Source organism: Talpa europaea (genome assembly GCF_964194135.1).
Source record: "Talpa europaea genome assembly, chromosome: 11".
NCBI lineage: Eukaryota > Metazoa > Chordata > Mammalia > Eulipotyphla > Talpidae > Talpa > Talpa europaea.
This window is the reverse complement of record NC_140078.1, coordinates 48218396-48239331: the sequence shown is the minus strand read 5'-3', so window position 1 is coordinate 48239331 and position 20936 is coordinate 48218396. Positions and strand designations below refer to the sequence as shown.

At 46.5% G+C, this 20936-nt stretch overlaps 1 protein-coding gene across 1 annotated transcript in view; it reads right to left on the bottom strand.

The window, feature by feature from the left end:
- Nucleotides 1-20936, bottom strand: part of TNS3 (tensin 3) — a gene marked incomplete at both ends in the record, with an annotated part of 215942 nt that overhangs the window by 133091 nt on the left and 61915 nt on the right. The window contains 3 exons of the mRNA XM_084247736.1: nt 5276-5398; nt 7722-7772; nt 9741-9965. Of these exons, the coding sequence (XP_084103862.1) occupies nt 5276-5398; nt 7722-7772; nt 9741-9965 (399 nt within the window). The remainder of the gene's footprint in view (nt 1-5275; nt 5399-7721; nt 7773-9740; nt 9966-20936) is intronic.

Genomic DNA, 20936 nt, shown 5'->3' with positions numbered 1-20936 from the left:
GGAGATGGGTATCTTTGTGTCCTTGATTTAGAAACTATATTCTTTCCCTTTTCTGTATTGCACACTAATTGTATTAAAGTACCTTTGCATTTTAAGTCTTAACACTAGAGTATGTTTTGTCTTGATACAACAGATGGCAGAACCTACTTAGTGCGGGCAGGTTTGGGGCTCTTGGGTGCTCCTCACCCTGCCCTGTAACAGTACAACAGCAGATTCAGCATGCTGGTAGCCTCACGTTGCCAGCAACACTGAGCCTGTCCAGTTACACAGGGATCACCACCCAAGCAGGCATTCAATCCATAAACACAGACACACCAATCCAGGCAGACTCCATGAGCCAACGTTCCCAATGCCAAGGTGTCTGGAAGCATCACAGCTCTGTGACAGGCTACCCTCTCATAGAAACATCGGCTGCCACCTTCTAAAACATACTGCCAGGACCCAGAACAACAGTCAGCAAACCATAGCCCAAAGCCACCTCTGTCCCCTCAAAGAGAAAGAGTGATTTCTCTGCTTTTAAACAGTTCAAAAAAAAAAAAAAAAAGTCAAAGAATCAAATTTCACACAAAACATGAAAATTCCATGAGGTTCAAATTTCAGTGTCCATTAATGTAGTGTGTGTGGAATGTGTCCATGGCGCATTATTTAGGGAGCTTAGTGGTTATCGTGACACGGCAACCACAGGTGTGAGCACTTATGGCGTGAACATGGGGCCTGAAGACTAGAATACTCCTTTATCTGGGTCTTTCAAGAAAAGGTAGGAGCCTGTGACCTAGAATCACTTGATGCCAAAGTGGCAAAGCAATCAATACACAGATTCCTAAACTTGTTCTTAAAAAGAAATGACCAAGCAAATTCAAGTCAAAATTCTGACAGACCCACAAACACGTGAATGTCTCCCAAGACCCTTGCTCTCTCTGTCCCATAAAGTGTGTCAAGCATGTCAAGCATGTCAAGGGTGAGCCTCAGAGATACTGAGTACAGACACTCCATGAGCCCTTTGCAGCTGATTCCTGGCAAGTGCAGATACTAACCGCACAGCTCTGCATGTGCTTCTTATATAAACTCATCTACGTGTCCCACCACAGTACCGAGGAGGACTTGTCAGGCCCCCAACAGGTAGCCCACTTGAATAGAACCAGCTGTCTGCCACAAAGGCCTCCTACCAGCAACCTCACATCATTTAACTATCCTAATTCAAATAGCCAGAAAGGTGAAATAGCCATAATGTGAGTAACAGTGCATTTTTCTTTTTTGTAAAGGTACTTTCCACACAATGACAAAAACACCCATTCAAAAAAAGGTCAAAGATGTGCGTAGACACTTCTCCAAAGAAGACATTTAGAGATGTCCAACAGGCACATGGAAGAAATGCTCATCATCACTTATTACTGGGAAATGCAAATCCAGACTACAGTGGCATACCATCTTACACCTGTGAGAATGGCCCAAATCGAAAAGACAAGAAACAAAAGTTGTTGATGAGGGTGAGAAGATTAAAGAACACTCATAAACTGCTGGTTGGGTGTGTAAATTGGCACAGCCTATACAGGAAAGAGTATAGAGGCATCCATGTGATCTGATCATTCCACTTTCAGGTACTTATCCAAAGAAGAAAAACACAAATTCAAAAATATATATGCATTTCCATGTTTGTTGCAGCACTATATACAATAGTCAAACTATGCAAACAACCTAAATGCCCATTAAGAGATGTCTGAATAAAGAAGATGTGGTAAAGGCGTTCGGCCTCCAACCCAGCACCATATCTTCAACACCTTCATCTCCCTGATCAACACCACCTCCACCCCATCTATTTCCAGCCCTTAATGCTGCCAGAGGAATTCCAAAAGTATCCAACCATCAATCAAATTGGTATTGTTCAAGAAGATGTGAAGGGTGGTCTGATCCACCTAATGGGAAAGGAGAGGGTTATCACCAACTCTGACTTTGAAAGTGAACATCCCCATGTTTTCAATTCTGCAGCAAGCATAACAAATCACCTCCCTATAGAATGATTGCTGGAAAAGTCTAATACTGTAAAGTAAATACGAGTACAAATCCTGTGTACAAGGACACATGTTTCCCTTCTTAAGTCTCATAAGCACCCTGGAACAAATCACACTGTTAGGAAGGTTTTCATGATTCAGTTTACTTTCTAAAAATGACTCTCCCATCTGGCTATGTTTAGACATCTACTTATTCATCAGCCTGTACTACTTACCCACAGAGAAGAGATATGCTTACAGGTAACCAGCAGACTTGGGAAGATCTAAGTCTATTTTGTCATCTTTCAAATAGGAAATTTCTGTGGAAAATCATTAGGTTGAGTAACCTCTTTGAAAATGTTAAAGTTGATAAAACTCTTTGAGGACAAGATATCTCATAATTTTAAAGAAAAAATAGTTCAGCTTAACTATTTTTGTGGAAGGTTGCTGCATGTTGGAAAAAGATGTATACGAAGCATGTCAAGTGACGAGGCATGCGTGTGATGGAAAGCCAGCTGAATTAACAGAAGTCAAAATGTGTAGATTCAAATTATTATTTCTACTTCACCATGATGTGCAGAGTTATTTTGTAAATCCTTTTATGTGATCTCATTAAATTGCATCAAGAAATCCTATTTGGGGCCTCCCCTGGTGGCACAGCGGTTGAACGCTGGACTGCGAAGCTGCCCACAGCGTCTGTAGCACCGGTTCAATCCCCGGCTGCCGGCGAGGGTCCCACATGGCTTGCAGACCTCTCCCGCCACCCGCTGCTCCCCTCAGCAGTGTACCTTGGTTCTTCTTCCTGTTCTGCTGCCTGCTCTGGCTCTGGTGAATTCTCTCACCCTCCCAAGCTTCTGACTGTACCCAGTGCTTGTATAAATAAATAAATCTTAAAAAGAAAAAAAAAAAATCCTATTTGATTAGATTGTATTCCACTGTAGATATTTGTGTGGTATTTGTCCACTCACATTCCAGTAAGAAATTTAAAGGTAAATAGCAAATGTTTTGAGACAAATGCTTATTGAATTTTGATACCTCATCACATGCTGCAAAGATGAAGGTGAGAATACTTATTTCTTTCTTGAAATTATATACTTTTAAAAATACATATTTTCATTTATAGCTTTCCAAGAGTGCCTTGTACATTACTTTAGACTTTCTCTAAATGAACTGTCTGATGACATTTTATCAGTGGGAACTGTGAGTGTATTTAACAGAAAACTGGTCCAATTATGTAACTACTGTCAAAAAGAAATGAGATTGATAGTTCCCAAACCAAAGTTATCATTTTTGATTGGCAGTCCCTAACATTTAATTGATTGATGGAGAGGAGGAGGAGGAGGAAAAAGAAGAGAAATAGGAAGAGGAAGAAGGAAATGGAAGAAGAGAAGAAATTGTATATATACTCAATAGAACACTACTCAGGTATAAAAAATGAGGAAATCCTGCCATTTGCACAACATCAATGGAACTTGAGGTCATTATGCTAAGTGAAATAAGCCAGAAGGAGAAAGAGAAACACCAGATTATTTCACTTAGATGTCAAATATAAAGAAACAAAACAGGGCATCCCCAGTGGCGCAGTGGTTGAGCGCTGGGTTAGCTGCCCACAGCCTCTGCAGCACCTGTTTGATCCCTGGCAACCGGGTGAGGGTCCCACATGGCGCGCAGACCTCTCCTACCACCCGCTGCTTCCCTCAGCAGTGTACCTCGTCAGTCTGCCTGTTCTGTTCCCCGCTCTGGTTCTGGTGAAGTCTCTTACTCCCCCGCGCTTCTGACTGTACCCAGTGCTTGCATAAATAAATCTTTTAAAAAAAAAAAAGAGAGACCCCCTCCCCTCCTAAAAAAGACAAACAAAAAAAATGAAAAGACAAAACAAACAAACAAAAAATTGACGGATTCTGACTGTAGAATCCATGCTACCAGAGGGAAAGGTAGGCTGGGAGCAAAGTGTGGGTGGTCCAGCAGACTGTGATGAGAGGTTTCTGGTGCTTTGCTGGTGGGACTAATGTGGCCATAGGCATTTGAAGAAGGGTGAATATAGCGTAAATGAGTAATTAGGCTTTCTTCTGCCCTCTTGCTACTTGTGTGTTTGCCCAGGGTCGAGAGGCATGTGTATGGGGCAGTGTGCCTATGTTTATGGACACCTGGGCTCAGGGAACACGTTTATGCACATGTGTTAAGTGCAGGCACCTGTGCCAGGAGGCTGCAGACAAAAGTGCCATGTCACTCATTGACAAGACAGCAACAGGATCACTCTGAGGCGAGACGGCGAGATGATGCAAGACTGAGAACACCAGAGGGAGGCCAGAGAGAGCGCGAAAGTCTCATGGGGGCTTGGGAAGCTCAGCTGCCTGCCCGCCTCCCAGCCGCCCCTGCCTTGCCTGCCTACCTGGATCACCTGCCCAATGCCCAACTGTAAGGTAAGTGAATTTGTCAGGCTTTCACATTGCTGGTCTCTGTGGCTATCACCCATGGCTTTGAATGCAGAAGGCTCTTGGGAGCATGGTTGAGGGGCACACATGCCTGACTGTGAACACCTAGAGTATGGTGTGAGCATGCTTGGGTGTGACACCAGAGCCTGGAGGAGGTTATAAGGGCGTCATCACAGAGAACCACTATGGCGGGAGGGCTACCAGGGACCACCGACAGCTGTGAGAGGAAGAGACCGCCAGAGAAAGCCCAGAGGAAAAGCATATAGACATTCGTAGATTGCCCAAGTTGCTATCTCCCTACTGACTTATTTCCCTTGTGTACTATTAGAAAAACCTGTGGAGATGATGCCAAGGGCTCTAAGGTTCTCTTTTAAGCTGCCTGAATGGATGGTGAACCTACCTGGCCTGGGTGGTTGCAAAACACCAACAACCCTTCCTGCCTGGTGTGCTAGTGTTTCCTGCTCCAAAACTAAAGGCCTGCAAAATCTATGTAGGGTCTGGGACTCTCTTTATCTATCTGCCTAAATTGACAGTGAACCTGCCCTGTGCATGCTTACACTACAGTGAGCCTGCACTCCTAAACATACACAGTGTTATAAACCAATATTATCTCAATTAAAAAAAAATACTTATCTGTGAGAAACTAAAACACACAGAAGTGAAAGGATGCACTCTAATTAGTATTCTTCATTAGTTTCAGCAAAGCAGGGACCTCATTTGTGTAAGCTTTGAAACCAAAATCTGGGAGGTTGAATGATCCTTATTTTTAAAGGATGATTATAGACATCTAACCACCAGGTGGACTTAGGGTGAAAGGAGGTCCCATAGAATCTGCAAGTGGACGGTGCTCACCCTGCAGTGAATGACCACGACATGCTGGGGATCACTGTTCAGCCAGGATTCCTGGGCCTTGCAGATGGTGCACAGCTTGTCCAGGGGTGGTGCGTGCAGCTCAGGCCAGCCTACATCCAAAATCTGCAACAAGAGAGAAGCTGCCTGAGTTTCAATTTCTGCAGCCAACTCGTGATGACAATTTTTAATTTACTAACATATTTCATTTGAGAGTAAAGAATCATGATGCACATTCCTTTCCTAAAACTTAATGGGCACTATGGTCAGGATCCTTTACTGGAAAAAAGACATATTAAGTATCATGTGGCCCCTGGGAGATATCTGTTTCCAAGTCTTATCTGCTTTTCTGCAGCTGGAATGACAACTCTAGAAAGGACTTCCAGGAGCTGCTAATAATGCAAGGATTGGAAAGGAAGGGAGGTACAGGAATCTGGCAAGATCTGAAACAGAACTTCTTGGCCCCGAATGCTGCCAAAATTCCTCTATTCAGACTAAAACTGCATTTGGGAAAAGGTAGAAGGTCATCCCCGCCCTACACATGAGCAGAGAGTGTCTCAGATACAAAGGTCTGTTGCATGTGCTCGGGAGAAATAATTATTCCAAAAGGAGGAAAATCTTTCAACCCTGATTATAATTCATGCACAAAGAAAATCACCATCATGTGACCAGGAAAACAGCAAAACTATGCATACAAATAAGCAATTCTGAGTACCCGCACCCCTGGTTCCAGAACCTGTAGCAGCCATGCAATGGTGCTACCTTTCTTTTTTATTTCCCCTTTTAAGGGGAAGGGGAAGCAAAGTTTATCATAAAAGCAATAAATACAGTGTAGGGCCTCCCTGGTGGCACAGGTGGTTGAGCACAGCGCTGTGAAGCTGTCCACAGCCTCTGCAGTGCTGGTTTGATCCCCACCGGCCTCAGAGCAACCCACATGATGAGCAGACCTCTCCTGTCTCACCGGCTGCTCCCCTCAGCAGTGTATTTTGGCCCCTCTGCCTGTTCTGTTCCCCACTCTGTCTCTGGTGAATCCTCTCACCCTCCCACACAATCTGGTCTGTACCCTGGTTCTTGTATAAATAAAAATAAATCTTAATAGATAGATAGATAGATAGATAGATAGATAGATAGATAGATAGATACAATGTAAAATGATGGAAAACTCAGAAAACTGGCAGGAAGCAGGGAGAAAGAAAAGCACACAGCCCTCCCACCCCCCAGCTAATGACTAACACCCTGATGGGTCCCTTAGATGTGGCTACATCTGCACAGTTGACACGGTGCTGCATTAGCTAGCACCCTGTGCTACTATTTTTTATTCTAATGGTTGCAAAATATTCTAACATATGGAATATATACAGTTGATCCTTGAACAATGTGCTTAGGGGCGCCTACTCCCCTCACAGTACTACTTTTGACTCTCCCCAAAATTATTACTAACAGCCTGCTATAGACTAGAAGCTTTGCCAAAACATAGTCAGTTGACACATTATTTTGCATGTTTTATTTTATTTCTAAAGTAAGTTATAGAAAAGAAAATGTTAAGAAAATCATAAAGAAAAGCTAAATTCTGTAAAAACACTGGAGGCTTTTTTTTTTTTTTTAAGGAAAATACATTTGCAGTAGTATGCTATATTTATCAATACTGTAAATTGATGCCATCTGTTTATAAGAAAATCCACATGTAAGTGAACCCACAAATAAAACCCATGTTTGTTCAAGGGTCGACTGTGTGGTGTGTGTGTACACATGTATACACTATACACACACATATATTAGTGACATATACACATATATATCAAATGGTATATATACCATAACTTATACAGTCTTAAAATTTTCCCCTAAATTGTTGTCATAAGGCAGTAATGGGTTGGGGGAAAGGTGGAAAAAGAGAGATCCTTGTAGCAGAAATGTTCTGTGGTGCTGGGGTGGACACACAAACTACATACAAAGAACCCTCCATCCCCAGAACCCTCCATCCCCACGCACCACATGTACACACACAACACACAAACACACACACTCACACAGGCTACATGTAAACCCATGGTTGAATGAGGTCTGTGGGTTGGGCCAATGTCAAGTTTCTGGCATTAATATTTTACTATTAATTATGCAAATATTTATCACTCGGGAGACTAGGTCAGAGGTCCAGGGAAATCGTGCTCTATTAGTTTTGTAACTTCCTGTGAATCCATAATTATTTCAAATTTAAAAAAGCTTAATTTAAATAGGAACCCTTGGTTATGACCTGTTCTAATAACTTAAATGCATCCTACAAAAATTCGAAGTATGGGGAATATAACCAAGATGAAAATACATACATTGTGCAAAAATGAAAAATGATGTAAAAATACATAAAATAAAATTAAAATTAAATAAAATTTGAAGCAACTACCTCTGGAGGAGAAGCAACAAAACCAAAACATAAAGGCAAAGTTCATACCTTTGGGTTGAGCTTTGTCAGGTCAAATCTCTTTTCTGAAAGGTTTAATACCTGCAAAGGGGAAATGAAATACTATTAGATGAATCATTATCTTTGGAGATCAAAGAGAAAACACAATTGCATTTCACAGGGCACTTGCCTCCAAGTTAAGAGGATTACAAAAGATTTAAATGTATAGAAATGTAACTGCATGGAATAAAGAACAAACAAAACGAAACAAATACACAAGAGTGATACAGGGAATCCTATGGGTCTAGCCTTGCCTCAGAAAGCACAGGCTTCCTTGGAAAAAGGGGAACACAACTGTCATGGGCCACCTGCCGTGTTCACGCAAAAGTAGAGGTGCCAGTAAATCCTGATGTGCCTCTAGTAGAGACAGGCAACGCTGGGGGAGCAAGGGGCCTGAGAGGTTCATCCAGGTCCTTCTTACTTTAGAGAGCAGACATTGAAGATACAGAGAGAGGCTTGTGCAGGTTGTGAAGCACAAGCCAATTTAGTATGGGGGAAAAGGGAGCTGCCTCTGCTCTGACACGGTTGCCATACAGGCTGCCTCCTGACGCAGGAAACGTGCACCCCTCCAGAAAGATCAGGCCCCACACCCTCTGCCTCAGAAGACACATCCCACAGGATGCCTCAGTTATGGTCGGTGGTTTGGGGAGCTCTTATCTCTCCACATTCAATTATCAGAGGTCACAATTGGGATGCACATGGGGAAGAGGACAGCTAACTCCAGGAGTCTCAGCTCAGAATCCGTACAGGAGACACATGGCTCTCTTTAGATTTTCCGAAAGGTCTCTGTCTCATAACAAATAAGGGCCCTTGCTCTCCCCATGTTACAGGGGTCTCTAGACCCAACAAAGGTCCCAAACAGCATGAACGACAGAACTGCTCCAACCCCAGTCCAGTGCTATTTAGGCCCCCTCACTGGGTCTCTGGGGAGTGCGAACAAGGGAGGAGAGAGGGCATGTGAAGGAGAATGAGGCAGCAGCCACCTGGCCATGCATCAGGGAACCTCTCCTGCAGGGCAGGTAATCAGTGAGAAGGGAAGTCATCCAGAGACATGGTGCCCTAAGACCGGACAGGATGATCTTGGACTTTCATTCCACTCTCTGCTTGCAACCAGGTCCAGAGCAGAGGATCCAGCCCAATCAGATACTCCTGCAAGGTGACTGGGGCTGAGCACAGGCCTGCTCCACCTGCTCCAGCCCTTCAGTCATCTGAGAGGACTTATAGGATGACAATAAGGACCTTGTTGTATAAAGATTAGCTGCTTTAATGAAGATAAAGAGGCCATACAGCACAGCTCAGAGAGGTGCCAAGGAGTGTAATTTAGCTCATATAATGATCATCATACAGGAAGAGTGAGCAGGGCCACTCCACCTCCACTGGGCTGCATCCCAGGTAGGAAAGGCACACATCAGAGAAGAATCGGAGAGATGCCGCTTTCTACACTGTTCCTCAAATCCAGACTCCCTGTCCCATTTCATTCTTGCGTTTCAAAAAATGGAGCATCCACCAGTCTCCAGGGGGCCACTGGCTCCTGGCACAGCTATCACTGCCCTGGTTTATTTCAGCTGAGAGACAAAACTGGGCTTTTGTGGCAGGATGCTGGCCTCCAGCATGGGGAGGCTGGCCAGAGTCTGCCTCAGTACTGGAAAGCCAGCGACATGGACGGGGGCCTCCATTTAGAGCGGACAGGGCCAGCGTCATCACAGGGATAACTGCTTTCCTTCTGTGCTGCCTAAGAGCAGTAGACACTTTGCAAGGGAGCAGAAGAGTCTAATCACTGCGCTGTGGGGTCATCACCCCTACAAATGCTCCCAGAGGCGCCAGTCTCATGGGGTAGAAGTATTCTCACTTCAGACACCACCACCCAACAGACACAATGCCTTCTGGAAGTTCTATCAGACTCAGCAGCATCTACCTCCTCACACTGTGTGCTCTCAGTGTCCTCAGTGTCCTCGCAGTCCCTCCCCTCAGTTTCTCTCACTATTCACACTCAAAGATGTCCCCACTCACCAGGTAGTTGTCCCCATGTTTGGACCTCAGCATGCGCGTCACCTCCTCCAGGTTGTGCAGGTAGGACTCCTCAGAGCACCCAGCAGGGAAGGACACGGCGATGATGCGCTCAGTGATGTAGGTAAGGTCCAGCTCGTGGTCCTCCATGGTGGGGCTCAGCGCTGGTGGCCTAGAGAAAAGACGATGGTCAGGAGGGGCTGTGACACAGGTAGGGAGGTGGAGGGCCTCATCTCTGGGCCACATGGAATGGACTACACGCATCAGGAGATTCACTCTGTGGTGAATACAAGCTACCAGCCAGGAGCAAAGAGAGGAAGAGGTTGGTAGCCGTGTCCGGGGGCAGAGCAGTACCTGCGAGGGGAGAGCCTATTCCCAGGCTGGGTATCAGTGAGTACCAGTCAGCAATAAGAAGTGCCTTTGGGGACGGGTCCTGGTGAGAGCAGTCAGGGCCAGAGGACAAGCAACTCTTTTCTGTATGTAGCATTCAGGGAAGGTATGAAGGCAAGAGGGCCAGGGAGGAGGTGGCCCGACCCTGGACAGAGAAGGAACTGGGAAGGAATTTCAGCAACTGCACAATTACAGGGCATATCCCCGTGGAGGAAGGGAGGGCTATGTGTGGAGAGACACACAATGAACCCAGGCATGCCGGATGAGGGCAGGAGTCAGTGAAAGGGTGGGGATAAAGGAGGACAGAAATGCCAAGCACATGCAGCTAGCAGGTGGAAGGCCTATGACATGTGGGCACACCTGGGGCCCAGGGAGCCAAAACCATGCCTACAAGAGGCAACTTTCCATGTTTGCTTCCCTCATCTAAGACCACACTGTGGGGAAATTGCCTTCCCTGGATGCAGGGATGATGGGATAAAAAGAAACCATCTATACACCGAGGGCGACAGCCTCAATGAAGCAGGAGGAATGTGTGACTTTCATGGGACAAGGTTTCCATTGTCCAAAGCATCACCACCAGCTTTAGGGACTTGTGGTGATTGTTTAACACCCCTACTATGTGTTTCCTTTTCTTTCCTTACTGTTGAAAATTTTCAAAAAATAAGAAATAGTGTAAACAATCTCCCAGTACCCATCATTCAACTTCAAAACTATCAACAAAAGCCTACCTTTTCCATCAATACTCCATTTCCTTCTCCACTTCAACTGCCTCAAAGAAACCCCAGATATTATATCATTTCATTTAGAAACATCTTAGTACATATTTCTAAAAGATAGACACTTTTAAAAAATGCAATATTATCACACCTAGAAGATACAAGGTCATCAGATATCCAGTATCACAGATTTATGTTTTGCTGCTCATTTATTAAAATCAGGGTCCAAATAGTTTCTATGGTTGAGTTACTTTTCTCTGTCTTATTCATCAGACATGGATGCAAAAGGACCTTGATCACTTTTAAAACTCAGATTCTTTTGCTTGCTGATATAAAAATAAATGAGTAACATGACTTCCAGGCCAGTGAAAGTCCTCCTCCAACGACATCCATGCGTCAGCGACTCTGGCCCTCCCTCCCAACAGAGGCCAGCACAGCACATTCCACATACGTTGGAACCTTCCCGCAAATGGCTGGACTTTCACAGTCAAGCCATGACATGTAATTATTTATCGACAGACCACCACTCTTTCCACCATCTGGGTTTCTAATGCCAAGATAATGGCATGAACATGGTATGTATTACCATCCAGCATTTATTTTGAGAATCGAAAAATAACTACAGATTACTACAGAATCAAGTAACACCATATCCAGGTTTCCTCTGAGGGCAAATGCAAAGCCAGAGGCCAGGAAGGAAGCATGTGACTGTCACTCACCTGGATGGCTTATCACAGCAGAGAGACGTGGATACTGAGGAAACCTCCAGCACCTGCAAATGACAAATACGGGTCATCTGACATCTCCATGTTCTGCTAGTCACATGAGGCCAACCCCAGAGGGGGAACAACAGAAGTTGTTCTGGTTCAGTCATAAATGGTAAGCCAAACACCCTGATCACTGCCTCTGCTTATCACCTGGGAGGGTCTCTGCACATCAGGGTACCTGGGCCCCGGGACTTCAGACCCCAAGTGATACAGAGCCACTCGCCAGCAGCAGGCCAGGGTGCCAGTGGGCCCGGGCAGGACAGAGGGACAACCCTCATCATGGCAAGGTGGACAGACCCCACATGTGTACATGCTTGTCGGGTACAAGAGAGGTGTTCAATCAATGTTGCCCTTGTTACTACTATTATTGTTTGTATTTCCTCGGAAGAACCAAACAATGACTGAGAAAATTCTCAACTCTACCTGCTCTTTCTTTTTAAAGCCTATCCAACAGGGAGGATAGATGTCATGTTATAATTACTTTATAGTGGACAAAACCCTCTGCTCATGTGTGTGTGAGTGACAGTGTGTGAGCAGGTGTGAGTGTGTGATGGAGTGTTATGTTATCTATTGATAAAAAAGTTGCCTATTACACTATTCTCAGAGATGCAGCAAGTAACTTTGTGGTAGAAACTACCTCCCATATTTCAGAAGGGTAAAACTGAGGCTCAGAGAAGTGAGAGGTCTTGTGAAAGCTGGCCCAGAAAGGAGGAGAGACCCAGAGGTCCCAGACACTGCTTTCTGAAGGCCCTTCCCACCACACAGCTGCAGTCCCTTGCTTTGTCCCTAGGGGGCCCCCTACCGGCTCCATCCCTGGACCCTGCTGTGTGGATTTTCCTGGGTACACACTGGGTGGATGACACTCAGTGACCATGCAGCAGGATTCAAGACCCCTGGCTCTCCTGTTGCTCCCCCACAATCCTGGACCTCAGGATCCCCTTTTCAAACAAAACCTGACATCCCTGACCTCACCTAAGGTGCCACTTGGGCACCTGACTCCTTGCGGCTCCCAGAGTGTAAAACAAAGTGACAGAAAGTAAATACCAAAGGAAATCACACTGACATGATGCCTAGACCAACTTCAATCCTCAGAGGTCTGGTCTCCACCCACAGGAGGGAGGTTAAGACCTAGTCCAGGTTCTCTCTAAGCACAGCCATGTTGAGAGCCCACTCGGGTCAGCAGGCAGGGTTTAAACAGGCATCCACACCTGCTAGCTAGTTCTCCCTGGCCAAGCTCCTTGTCTCCTCTCACAGAGGCAGCTGGGGTTCAGCGAGATGATTCTCATCACATTAAAACCAGAACTGGCGCGGGAAGGCAGCCCCTGTGGCTGAACAAGCCTGGACCAAGAACAGCCCTTTAGGCAGACTTTCAACACCACCCTCTGCACCCTGTGCCTACACTGTTAGGGAAGCGCCACCATGATTCTGCTGATCTCTCCAAAATCCTGTACCAAACTTTAACATCTCAGATCAGAGGAACTCCAAACAATGAGGTGTTTTCTTTTTTTTAAGGTTTTGTTGAAATATAGACTGATTCAACATTTTAGAAGAGAGCCCGCCTGTATGTATGAAAAGCATTTAAAAGGTGCAAAGAGTGTGGCTTAGCTATGTGAAGAAATTAGCAGAAGAGTAGAAGTCCACACTATTATTTATTTAACAGCTAAAAAATAAACAATAGCCTAAAAGTTCAGCCATATGTCTGGATTAAACTAGGTAAAGTTGTCTAAGAGGAAATGCCTTGCAGAGGGCAGTGGGGGTGCTGGCAGGAAAGATACCTGGGAAGCAGGACAAAACAGCATCGAAGGCCAGTGTCATGGAAGTAGAGGTGTATCTCTCTCACACACACACACCTGCACGAATGTCTAGCCAGAATGAAGACCGATTAGGCAGTAGTTTATTTCTAGAATGTTCTATTACCTTTTTTCCTTATTTTTTCTTCCATGTGCATTTTTCCCTTTTCTAGCTCAAACATTTACTTCTGCTACAAGAGAGAGAAAGTTCAATGTTCCCAGAGTCAGCACAGAAGATCAGAAGTCAGGAGGCATCAGCCCCCACAATCCCAGAGGAGCTCTTCCTGCTGGCCACTGCCAGTGATGCCCTCCTGAATGGCAGGCAATAAGGGGGCCACCTTTGGGGCTGGTGGACATCCTGGCACTGGACCCTCCCTTGCCCGCCTGGAGTCGCTGTTAGCAGCTGCAGTGGCTGAAGTGGGGCCCCCATCCTTTGCCACACCAGGTCACAGCCCTTACCATGGTCCTAGCAGCCCTTTCTCCTGGTGACTGCCTAACCGCTTGGATTCGATCACCAAAGGAGGTGGCTCCATAGTCATAAACTGCACCCCACCCCCAACACAATGTTGGGCCCTGCCAGGTTTTCAGTCAACCAGGTGATTCTAATCCAGTGTTTGAGCCCCTCCCCCACACCCAAGCCTGCCCTCATGCCCACGCAGGAGGCACACTTTGCCATTAAGTCTCTTTAACTCAGCCAGCTTTTATCTTTCATTACCATGAGTGCTTTGTCATGCACACAATATATTAGCAAAGTGTGACAATACAGAATTTATAAAGAAATAAGTACATTATGTCACGCTGTTTTCGAGTCCACTGATTTACAATTAAACACAAATCTGTCTTACCCCTAGGGGTGTGAAGTTAAAGCCGTGTGGAGACCACTACCCCAAATACCAACCAGCACAAAAGGACTTGATTTTGTTGTTCGGGATTTCCTAAACTTTGCTGCATTTCCACTAAGAAAGGTACAAATTCTGGCCCAATATGTTGTGTAAACAATCAGTGACAAAGCAAAGCAAAAGTAGAGCTGGTCAGCCATGCCCTGAGGGGTGGGAAGCACAGGGCAGGCCCAGCCCTTCATGCTGAGTGCAGTGTGGATGGGACTTCCAGCCCCCCACTGTGATTGAGGGGACTCCCCATGGTCACTCTGAGTTTCCAGGAGGCAGCAGAGTCTCCTCTCAAAGCCCCAGTTTATCTGGACCCTCTCTCCTCCTGACTTGAAGGATCACAGGAATCCTAGAATCAGCACATGGGCTCAGACACCACATTGCTGGCAGCCTCTGGCCTCAAGAAACACTGGTCCATGGCCTCAGGAAACACTGGTCCCCAGGGTTACGATAAGTAAGGCTGGGGCAGGAGCTGTCTGGGCAACATCAGTGTCTGTGCAGCTGCCCCAAAGTCCACTGCTTCAGAGGATTCCTAGCCAGCCTTCACACCCCCAAGTGGTGCTCAGCTCCAGCTCCCTTCTAAGCATGAATGTTAATAGAGATGATTCACAGACAGAAAGACGGATATTAGATGACTGATAGATGGTACATTGCTAGGTGACTGATAAGATACATGAGTAGAAGGCAGCTAATAAGTAAAATAAATACATATATAAATAAGTAAATAAATACATATACACAAACATACCTATATACATAAACTACAGTCAAAGGGCCGGGTGTCAGGCTATGTTTCCATATTTCTCAGTTTCACCTGCAGCCAATGCCTATTCAGACAAGTAACACACACTGAGAACGATCAGGTGATTCATATGTGTAAATCTGTCACTAGGGAGTGAACTTCTTAAAAGCAAGGATCTTAAAACTTTTCAGATCTGCTCCCCCCAACCCATCACCTAACCTGCTAAGGCATGATGGGCCAGAACCTCCCAGCACCAACTGCAGGGAACCATGAATGGGTTGTGGGAAGTGGCGTGGGGTGAGGGGTCCTGTGAAGGGAGGGGTTCAACTGGGGGTTCCGCCAGTGCAGAGGTAGGGCTATCTGCGTGCCAGGAAGCAAAAGGGAATTGAAGAAGCCATAACAAGTGCAGAGAAGGACTGAAGAGGGAGAGGGGGAGAGGTGGCTGAAGAAAGGATTCCCATCAGTCCAGAGGCCCAAGAGGCTGGAAAGAAAGCCAGCCCTGCACCCTGTTCCCCAACTCCTGCCCATCACCCCATTGTAGCCGGTCATGCCTCAGGAAGGAGGACAGGGAGCATGAACCACCCCAGGGCACATTGTGTTCCATCCATACCATTCTGGAAGAGCAGGGAGACCCCATAACTGGTTGACTGGTTGCTCCAGTGAGACTCAGTAAGTACTCGATTATGCTTTCTTCACAAATTGAGAAATTTGGTTTTGGAACACACATACACACACACACACACACACACACAAAACCAGAATCACACAGAGAAGGTATATTAATAACTTCTGACATGAACACTGTGGACTCTCTATTTCTAGCCCCCAGTGGTCCACACCCAATCCTGCCTGGTCATTCCCTATGTCAGACAAAAATCACTGATGCTGGAAACCTTTTCCTGGGGGAACTAGTGCAGCCCAAAGTCAAGGAAGGCAGAAGAAGCACCTTCTAAGCCAACTTCTGAGATGTGGCATGCACTGAAATTCCCCAAAGGGGAACATTTTCATTCAGGGGCTACATTTGGAACCAAGCAGATGATATGCTAGGATCAGACAGGTCTAGAAGTCCCTGGGTTGCCCAGGAAGCTCGGCTATGCCCTCACAAGACAAGAGGCACCCAAACCCTCAGGAAGGAGCATGACCTTTCCACAACCCCACACTCGTCAGGGCGGGGAAGGGAATCTGCTGTCTCAGTGTCTTCACTCGAAAGCACAGAATATGCTCCTTGGGGTTCACACAAGGAAGTCCCCTTATACATCACAGCATATTTCATGGCTTAAGGATGATAGAGAAACTTATTCATAGTTTAACAAAGAGAAACCCTGTATCCTAATCTCATAGGAGAAGTGTAAGAAAACCTCTCTGTGACCTCAAGCCTCCAAATCTGTGCTGAAAATTCCTTTTCCTTTGTGTTTTGCAAGAAAGAGGGTTGTCCACCCACCTCCTGGGGCAGTCTCCAGGGGCCATGGGCTCCAGGACCCACCACTCTTTAGTGACCAAGGCGACATCCCGAGGTAACAGCGAGGTGCTTTCTGCCTTCTCTCCTGGCCTCCAGGTGGTACAGCCGATCTCCACCCGCCTCTGCCTGGCCAAGCCTCCATCACCTGTGTCCTCTTTGGCACATGCTTATCACGCCTACAATTCTGAAGGCACTGAGAGAAAAGAAGGTATATGGGAGGAGGCACTGGTACAACTGTGCTGAAGGTTAGACCTGGCACAGGTAAACTGAAAAGCCATGCTGTTCTGAGCTGCTTCCCCTGAGAGGCCGGGACCTCAGGGGCCATGTCCTGGGTGGACCCCAAGTGAAGTCACTGCAGTCCCTGGGCATCACCCTCTTCTGATAAGATGCCAGCTCTGGGTCTCCAGAGCACATGCATTCACTGGTGAGTAGCAGAGGCGTGTCCACCAGACAGAAAGTCATAATACTTTGCAGAGACGCTCTCTTGCTCAATAGTCTTGAAATTCTTACTACTCACATTTTTGTTAACAGGGTTATTTTTATATTTAAAACAGAAAGAGCAATAGCAATTTTGCAGCTGTGGGACAGAGACTCACATGACCATCTTTCAAGAGAGGGCAGGGACTATGGGGATCTTTAAGATGACACAAGCCTCTTTTGTTAAAAGAGACAGAATCTGGAGTATGTTCTGTGTGGCCCAGAGACAAAGCTGATGACACAGGGACAAAGACATCTTTTCTGGGTAGAAACCTCTGTCCAAGGACAGGTATCCTCATCAGATTATCTGGGTCCAAATTCAGGTTCTGCCACTTGACACCTGTGATCTCAGAGATGTCCTTTCAGTACCTCGGCCTCGACCTTCCTTCTTCATCTTTCTAGAGCAGAGATCATAACCCGAGATTACCTTGGGGTCATGACCACACAGGGCTTGTTGGCTGTTCACACAGTGCTCCTTTAGCACACTACCCTACAGCAAGCATCCCACATCCCATCATTCACCAACTTACGCTACCCTGCCCCAAAGCCCTCTGTCCCATACACTCGCTATCTTACTACTCCCCATCCATCTTCTATCACCCTGTCACACAATGCCCATCCCATGGCACACCGCCCTATAGTGCACCATCCTACCGTGCACCCCCCCACACAGTCCCAGCCCACAGCACACCATCCTATGGTGCCCCATCCTATGCAGCACCCCCCCCCATGGGGCACCACTCGCCAAGACCAGTGGGTAGGTCCAGAATAGCTGGAGACACTGGTCCAAATATCTGTGAGAACTGCTTTGCCATTGCTAACCATGCCTCTTTCCAAGACGGAAGGAAGCAAGGCCAGTTTGGACATTCTCTCTGCCTCTTTTGGGAGCAGTTATGGGGTGATGCACACACTTCCCTACTGTAGGGGATGGGGAAGCAGAAGGGTCATGGGATGAAAACCACTGGAAACTCCAGGGGCAAAGGCCAAAGTGCACTTGAAGAGCAGGAGACCTGGTATTGTGGATACTCCCAGCCATATGTGCACACCCTGCCAGTTCTGCCTGGACACAAGCAGACTCAGACACTTACAGGGTGAGGGCAGTGGGCATGCGGGGGCAGGGCGGAGGCTGGGTGGCCATCCATTCCACAACAAAGCTTCCCTGAGCCACACACAAGTCTCAGCAGACAGTGGGTTCCAGCTCTCCAGGCCCAGCTGACATGAGACAAACTGTCCAACTCTGGTGGGGAGCCAGGTGTTTTACCTTTGTGATTTTTGACTGATCATTCTCACAAATCAAATGTTCAAATATCAAACATTTCCACTATCTCTCAGTGTAAAAGTATTTGGTGTGGGGCAGACCTGATGGGATTATGAGCCCCAGCCCCTGCTGGCTGAGGAATGTTGAGCCAGGAAATGCATGAGTCTCAGTTAGCTCATTCATCCAGTAGGATCAAAATGTGCCCCTTAAAAAATAAATGTGCCCCTTGGGGCTGTTCATGGAATAATGAATAACGACACGAATCTGCCCAGTGCAAACAACAGGGCAGCTGCTGCGCACTGCACTGGGACGGAGCCAACTAGCAGCTGCAGATGCCCACCTAGCTTTTTCTTGAGCTGCTGACATGTCCTGTTACGCCATGTGTGCCGCTGCACAGGCTACCACTCGTTCTCCCCTCTCCTGACTTGATCCTCCTGACACTGTCCTGTGACTGGAGAGCTCCATTGTCCTGGGAGTGACACAAAATGCCTAATGCCATTGACATTGTCTTTGACGTATATAAACAGCTCTCAGATTTCTCAGCCCGTGTTTCCCCCACATTTGAGAGCTGATACTGTCTCATGACCGGCATCAGCTATGTGACTGACCGCTGCTCTTGTCTTTGATCTGATCAGTGGAATCTCCTGCATTCTGAGTGGCCATCCTGGAACATACAGAACTCTCGAGATGCTGTAACCCCTTCCCGCCTGTCTGCTGAAGGAGCACATTCACTCCCCACCCCCATGTGCAGAGCAGTTCAGGGGGTTACCCAGAGACAGGCAGTGTGAGCTCCACACCAGAGGCCCCACCCTCCCCTTGGGCCTCATTCAGACATCCAGACCCTAACCCTTGCTTCTTTAGCAAATGCCAAGTACCAGTGGTGAACACTTCATTTCATACTTTCTGAAGAAAAAGGCATACTCAGTGCATCAACTGAAACAAATATCCTGAAGAACCTGATGTAAGACACAAAAGTGGTAAAGGCAAAAAAGTGACATAACCTTTATTTCAGTAAAATGAAGAGACCAAGGTGTTGTCTTCACACCCAAGTGACTGGATTCTGTCAAAAGAGTCAATGCTCCATGACTCAACTGACTCTGCGTTTCCAGCAACCATCTAGGAGCAGATGGCAAGCTTCCAATGGGCTTCTACAAAAAGTGATACTTGAAAAAAGCAACACAGGAAAGAGACAACAGGGGCGCATGGTGGCCAGGCAGAGCCAGGCAAGCCAATATGCTCACCAAGTTCCCCTCACCACCGATGCACAGAGGGGCAGGGAAAGCAAAAAGCAAGACACTCAAGCCCAGCCCCATCACAAAACAGGTAAGGGGCACAGTGAGGCCTACTGTGCCCCACCCTCATCACCCTACGAAACCATAAAACCATAGGGGGAAACAGCCAGCACGGGGCACCTCGGAGCGACCCCACAGCCATCAGGTCCTGCTCTCCTGCAGATGAAGGCCTCTAAGTGTAGATTAAAAACTAGGAACCTCTTAAAGCTCCATCTCAGGCTCCGTATCTATCAAATAGGCTCCTACCTACAGCAACATCCTCTGCAAGTTCTTGTGGGGTAAAGCAGTCAAGGCCTGTCACACACCCTGAACATGGCCTGGCACAGAGTAAACGCTTGTTAGCATCTAACCAGGAAATATTCTATAGTAATCACTAGGAAACCATAAAATGGGCTGAAAGGAAAATGAGAATGAAGGAAATGCTATAATGAGAATAATTCAGTAAGCAGTGTCCTCACATCAGCAGGGCAAACCATCCTGAAGATTCAACGGCACCTATCACTAACACTCACATACACGTGTGCACACACACGCACACATGCACAGCAAGTGTGTGTTGGGGACTAATGCTAGTGGGGTGCCCTACACCCCACTGCAATAGGGTAAAATACTGGGACTCAGGCCCATGAGGCACTTGGTGATCCAACCACTTCCTAACTGCCCACCTAGAGCATCAATTTCACTCTTAATCCCTGATTCATAATCCTCCTTTCAGTCCCAGCACTCTGTTCTCTCCTGCCCCAGGGTCTTTGCACATGTCCTGCACTATCTGGAATGCTCCCGAACTACCTACCCCAAGCCTCACCTGGCTAACTCCCATGTATCTTGGCACTTCCAGCTCAGAGGTCACTTCCCTAGCAAAGTGACTTGGATCCTGCCCCCTCCCCATTTATATGTCCTGTCTAGTAGTGTCTTCTCAATTACATGGAAATAATTAGTGTGTGAATTCTGATATAAACTCCATGTCCCCCACCCCAAAGCCACAATAGAGTTGCTGGGAGTAGCATCTACATGCAGCAGCAGACAGAATACAAAGGGCACCAAGATAAAGGAATAAACTAACCATTAACTCCAGTGTCTGAGGAATGAACTGGTCATTTAAAGAGGCATGGGGCTACTGTTTTCACATCTCAGTAACAAATACCTAGTTAGCTTTATTTCAGGATTAAAAAAAAAAGTAAGTGTACTGTAGTGGTTAAACAGACATATCATCTAAAAGAGGAACAGGATGAAAAGCAGTAACTCCTCCATACCTTAGCAAGAGCATAACACATGGAAACAATGAACTTGGGCTTGATTTGAGCAGAAACTACCCACTGAATAGCCATGAGGTGAGGCATCCATTCAGACAATCAATAGCACGGCTTGGCTTCACATTGCTGTAAAATGTGGATTTTGCTTGCTGGCTTGGGGAGACCTCA